Here is a 5,456-nt window from a genome sequence, read left to right on the forward strand (position 1 = left end):
AAGACGGACAAAAACGGCTTCGTAACGGGCCGTCAGGTTCCGTCAATGCACTCTGAACTGAAAAGACATAAACACGTCAAAAGAGTCAAATAGATTTTTAAAAAATTATATGATGGTTTTATTTAGTGTTTCACTACATTTTAGCATCTTGAGATGTTGCGTTACTACCTCTTCCTTTTTCCTTTGTCACAGTTTACACTCTATTAATGCTCACTAATACATATTCTAACAAATTAAAATGTCCTATTTTTTAAAACTGCGTAACTGGATTTTTTTTAAAAATTAGTATAAAGTATGGTTGCATCAAATTTCACGTAACTTGGTGGGAACGTGTCACAGCCCAACATGAATAAAAAAAAAGTCCATCGTAACTATGGCCTCAACGCAACAGGAAGTCAGCCATTTTGAAATCGACGTCCATCTTTTTGCGATTTGCATGTTTTTGTAAATAAAAAATCACGTCTAACGTTTGTACTGGACACGTCAAATATGAAAAGTTATCTATAAGGTCTTGCAGATTCAAAAGGGCTTTTTAAAAATAATAATAATTAATTAATTAATTAATCCTCCCCATGGCAGCTATACACTGCCAATTTCTGATTCACAGAACGTAATGGGAATGTTTTTTTATGGTTGGAACGTTTCCTGAAGGTTCTCCTGTGGTTGGTATGGAAAGTTCTCTTAACGTTCTCTTAACGTTAGTTTTTGGTTAACTTGAGTCACAAACTTCATACTATGGAGGGCGGCACCTGACATATCAATAAATAAATAAATACATGCTTTACATGTATTTATTTATTTATTCCTGTATTTATTTATTATTTACTTACTTGTTTATTAATGAATTTATTAATGTATGTTTTTTTTTATTTATTTATTTATTTATTTATTTATTTATTTATTTATTTATTTATTTATTTATTTATTTATTTATTTATTTATTTATATGTCAGGTCTCATCCTCCATATCATACAACCCTTTGTGGAACAATTATATAGAGATGTAATGCCAATTCCAAACGTTAGGGGGCAGCAGTGTACATAACTGTGTCTCCGTGTGTGCCGGAAACCTGAGCAACACCCTGGAAGAAGAAGACGTTTATTAGAAGTAGTAGTGGTGGTTTTTACAGACAACAGCGAACTGTGATAGTTCTGTCGAGGTAAGAAGACCTATAATTCGACATACATGTGTTTAATGACATTATTTATGAGTATTTCGCGTAGTTTCACGCCACAAATGCAGTGTGTTTCTGTGGAAAAACCGTCGCCGTAGTTTCGTTTAAAGACGTGTCGATTCTTTAATTGCGATATACGACACAGGTGTGTGACGGACTCTGAGGAAACACAGGAAACGAACTCGACATTTAAAACCTATAAAGTCAATAATTCTGACACCAGAACGACAGAGAAAACACGGTGTGTGGCGTGTGATGGACAACGCTAAAGGTTTAGGAGGCCACTTTATTAGGTACACCTGCTTCGTCCTTTTAAATCTGCTGCAATGTTATGTAGAAATGCTGCGTTCAATCAAATGAAATGTACATTTTTCATGTATTTATTCATTCATTTATGTATTTGTTTTTTCTTTGTATAAGGAACTGACATAACAGTCCCTTTTTAAAGTCAGGGCAGGGATAATCTAATCCAGGTTTGAGACGTCTAGGTACAGTAGTTTTTGGACCAGGACCTGGTCAAAAAGTAGTCTATATGCTGAGAAAACGTTGAAATGTGCCTTTTATTGCATGTTCACAAATAGAATACAGGTTTCACAAATCAGAGACTGTGTTTTTCGGGATCTTCAGGGTTAATCTAGTCCACATTTCAGAAGTCTAGGTACAGTAGTTTTGGATCCAGACCTGTTCTAATGAGGTCTGGGTATAAAACAAAAACTTTGAACTCTCCCCCTTTTAGCATTTTCACAAATAAAATAAAAGTTTCACAAATACAACAGTGGATATCATGCAAGGTTAATGTCTTACACAAAATGTCTTACACAACATGTCTATAATAATAATAATAATATAATATAAGAAGTGTCACATCAAGTTAATTTCCCCTTAACTTTCTCCTTAAACAGTGCTGAATCGGAGGCTAACTTCAGCGTCGTGGACGGGGTGAACCCGTATTTCCTCATTAAACCCAGAGGAAGCTCAAGGGAACTTGAGTGTGTGCTGCTCATTATTCAGAAAACAAAACTGAAACCAGTGGTTAATGTGAGATATTTAAATTTAACGGTGAGGTTCTCTGATCGAAAGCAGCCTGTGTTCATTTCCACGTAGTATTGCAAAATCATTGTAAAACAAAGAGTTGGAAAGCTGGAGTTCTAACCTGATTTGTGTGTGTGTGTGTGTGTGTGTGTGTGTGTGTAGGCTGTCATGCAAACAAACACATTTTCCTCTCAAGTTGTAACTTGTATAGACGAGGAAGTCTGCGGCGGCTCTTTGAACCATAACTGTGGTTCACACAGATGCTCTGCTTGATCGTCTACATACACATTTACATATATTCACACAGGAAATGAAAACAAACAGAAAATTGTGCCGACGTGTGTGTGACGGTGATCGAGCACAATAAGTATCTGAGATTAAGAACAATAAGATAAATAAGTGAATATTGTCAGTAATTGTCAGACAATGCTTTGTCTTTGTCTCAGAGGTTGCAGGTCACGTCTGCCCCGATGGCATTAGTGAGAAATCAATTCATTAACATACCACATTAACAATGTATAGGGTGTGTTTATGATTCATTTAATGTTATAAACGACTATTCTAGCTGCAAACGTCTGCTTTTTAATGGAATATGTACATAGGTGTATAGAGGCCCATTTCCAGTGTTCTAATGGTACATTGTGTTTGCTAATGGCGTTAGAAGACTATTGGAGGATGAGAAAACCCTTGTGCAATGATGTTAGCACAGCTGAAAACATGAAAACAGTTTTGCTGCTTCTTTTAGATTAATATTTCTAATCTTGTCAATGTCTTGACTATATTTTCTATTCATTTTGCAACTCATTTGATGAATAAAAGTCTGACTTTTAATGGAAAACACAACAACAATTTCATAGGTGAGCCCAAACTTTTGAACGGTAGTGTTATTAATGTTCCATTATTTTACTTTTCTAAAAAAAAAGAATGTGTTCTGTGTGTTTTTAAACAGGGAAATACACAGAACATGGACTCCGTCAACAGACTGGAAGTCTACATCCCAGTGGAGGCGGAGGTGAAAAATGTCCCTCTGTGGAGTCTACCCACCAAAGTGCTCAGAAAGATGGGCCTGCCTCCAGCCGACTTCCAGGGCTCCAAGAAGCTCAGCAGCTCCCCAGAGGGCGTGTGGATCTGTCCGGCAGTCGTACGCAGGAAAGGTCAGAAACAGGCCTCGCCCTCGGGACAGGGTTTGGTGGCGAGGGAGTCCTCGCTGCTGGGCTCGCAGGTCCGAACCACGCCGGGTCCTCTGCGGATGTCTTTCGTTTCCTCGAACAAGGCCGCGTACAGAGTGCTGAGGCAGATCCCCGGGGCTAACGTCGCCGCGCTGCCTCAAGGTTCGGCGCCACAGACCTACGGAACCGCCGTATTCGTCTACTGTGGACGCATTTACCTGTCCATCAGGAAGCAAGCGCTAAGCCTCTCTGACAGCTCCTCTCCTCCTTTCACATCATCATCATCATCATCATCATCATCATCATCGTCATCGAAAAGACCGAGAAAGGTAATGTGGAATGAGGAGCCATACTCCTACATTTTCCCCACTAAACGATTAATCGGTTTGAAGCTTTTTTCATGATTAAAACAAGATTTCTGATTGTTTCAGCTTCTTAAATGTGAATATATTCTTTGTTTCTTTGCTCCACATAAACAAAGAAATCATTAAAACTGAATCATTTTGGTTTGTGGACAAAAACAAGACGTTCGAGAACATCGTCAATTCCAGGATGTGAAAATAATCGACAGATTCATCGATTGTGGAAAATAATCGTTAGCCCTATGTTCCTATGTAAAATGTTCTGACGCAGGTACAAGTATTACATTTATTGCAAATACATTCCCCAAGGCTAATTCCAAGTACATGCAACATGAATATATAATGGTGATATAATGGCGCTCCAGGGCAGCGGGTAGGGAGGTGGTGGTCAGTGTCCACACTGTGGAGTTTTGTGAAAATGAAGAAAATATAATAATGAAAATAATATGAATGTTAATGGTGTGAAAAATGTGTAAAAAAGTATTAAAGTGGAGCTCCGGGGGGGGTACGTGTGATGCTTGTTGTATCCGCTCTGGGGCTCCAGGGCGGCGGGCTGGTGGTGCTCGGTATACCCGCTCCGGAGCTCCAGGCCTTTTGTAACATAGGGACGTACAAAAAAACCAAAAAGTTAAGCTGATGTATGTATCTGTGAAAACTGTGTCTTATATCACGTTCCAAGTGCTGTGAGCCTCACACGTTTATCCTCTCTGTTTTTCAGCAGCTGCAGAACGAAAACGGACTCGAGAAGAAGAAACGCACGCCGTGTGCAGAAAGCAAGAAAGACGTTGCGTGCGAGGCGTCCTCCGCCGCGTCTGCTCGTCCTGTCCTTCAGCAGCAGCAGCAGGAGATGCCAGCAGCCCTGAAGGATCCCGACTGGCTTGAGCCTGCAGGGGGCAGCAGTGACGGAGGTGAATGTCAGACGCAGGACGTGGACGGTGGTGGAGACGCTGAGAGCAGCAGCAGCAGCAGTCAGAGCGGCGCGAGGACAGAGCCGCCGCCGTCTGCAGCTTGTGGCTCGCCGTCGCTGGCGAAGGAGTACGACGATTTGGCGCATGAGGAGAGGATCGCTCGGATGAAAGCCAGACTACGACAGAACGAAGCCATGCTCAACAACCTGCACTCTGCACTCTGAGCAGACTGAGCGGCTGGAACTCAGTCAGTGAGGTCATGTGAGGCCGTGCCGCTCGGCTGCAGCCTACAGTCACCTGTGTGCAACACAAGTGCCTCATACAGTCAACACTTCAGAGCATTTAGAGGGATGAAATATAACTTATATATTTCTACTGTAATGGAGAATATACACAAGTGTGTGCGACTCACTCACTCCCAAGAACAAGGTCTTTCACTGCTTAAAGTCTACGTCGGTTTTGGTTGATCTCTGTAGACTGAGTTACTGAAGCAAATAATAGTTTGGGTTAGATTTATAATTTATTCTCTTTAGTTAGTTAACCCTTTTTGGACTGTAGTTTTTCTATGACAGTAGTGGCAGATTATTATGATTTTCTCTGGTTAATTTCTGCATTAAAGGCCGGGGGAAAAAAACGTTAAAATACTAGATTTCATTGTTTATTTCCTGTTGTTCGCCTCCTGCTGATTTAAACTGGACCAATTATTTTAAAGGGGACATATTTTGCAAATCTACTTTTTAATCATTTTAATATTTATATTTGGGACTCTGGAGTTCCCTATGTGAGTTGGCAAAATGTGAAAAAAGATGA

General features: G+C 40.3%; 1 protein-coding gene across 2 annotated transcripts; it reads left to right on the plus strand.

Moving 5' to 3' along the window:
- Positions 1-1,082: 1,082 nt before the first annotated feature.
- On the plus strand, positions 1,083-5,097 carry LOC310931459 (uncharacterized protein). Of its 2 annotated transcripts, none has more exons than XM_083894617.1 (3): positions 1,083-1,160; positions 3,157-3,705; positions 4,457-5,097. In XM_083894617.1, exons 2-3 carry the CDS (start codon positions 3,172-3,174, stop codon positions 4,868-4,870), a joined length of 948 nt encoding a protein of 315 aa, XP_083750743.1. In that variant the 5' UTR covers positions 1,083-1,160; positions 3,157-3,171; the 3' UTR covers positions 4,871-5,097. The 2 variants fall into 2 exon arrangements, with proteins under 2 accessions (XP_083750743.1, XP_083750744.1); XM_083894618.1 differs by having other exon boundaries at positions 4,460-5,097.
- Positions 5,098-5,456: the final 359 nt, after the last annotated feature.

The sequence above is a fragment of the Microchirus variegatus genome, assembly GCF_963457635.1.
Source record: "Microchirus variegatus genome assembly, chromosome: 9".
Classification (NCBI taxonomy): Eukaryota; Metazoa; Chordata; class Actinopteri; order Pleuronectiformes; family Soleidae; genus Microchirus; species Microchirus variegatus.

Coding starts and splice junctions, on each gene's coding strand:
- LOC310931459 (XM_083894617.1), top strand. CDS start 3,172: ATGGACTCCGTCAACAGACTGGAAGTCTACATCCCAGTGGAGGCGGAG. Junction 3,706..4,456: donor CATCGAAAAGACCGAGAAAG/GTAATGTGGAAT, acceptor TCTGTTTTTCAG/CAGCTGCAGAACGAAAACGG.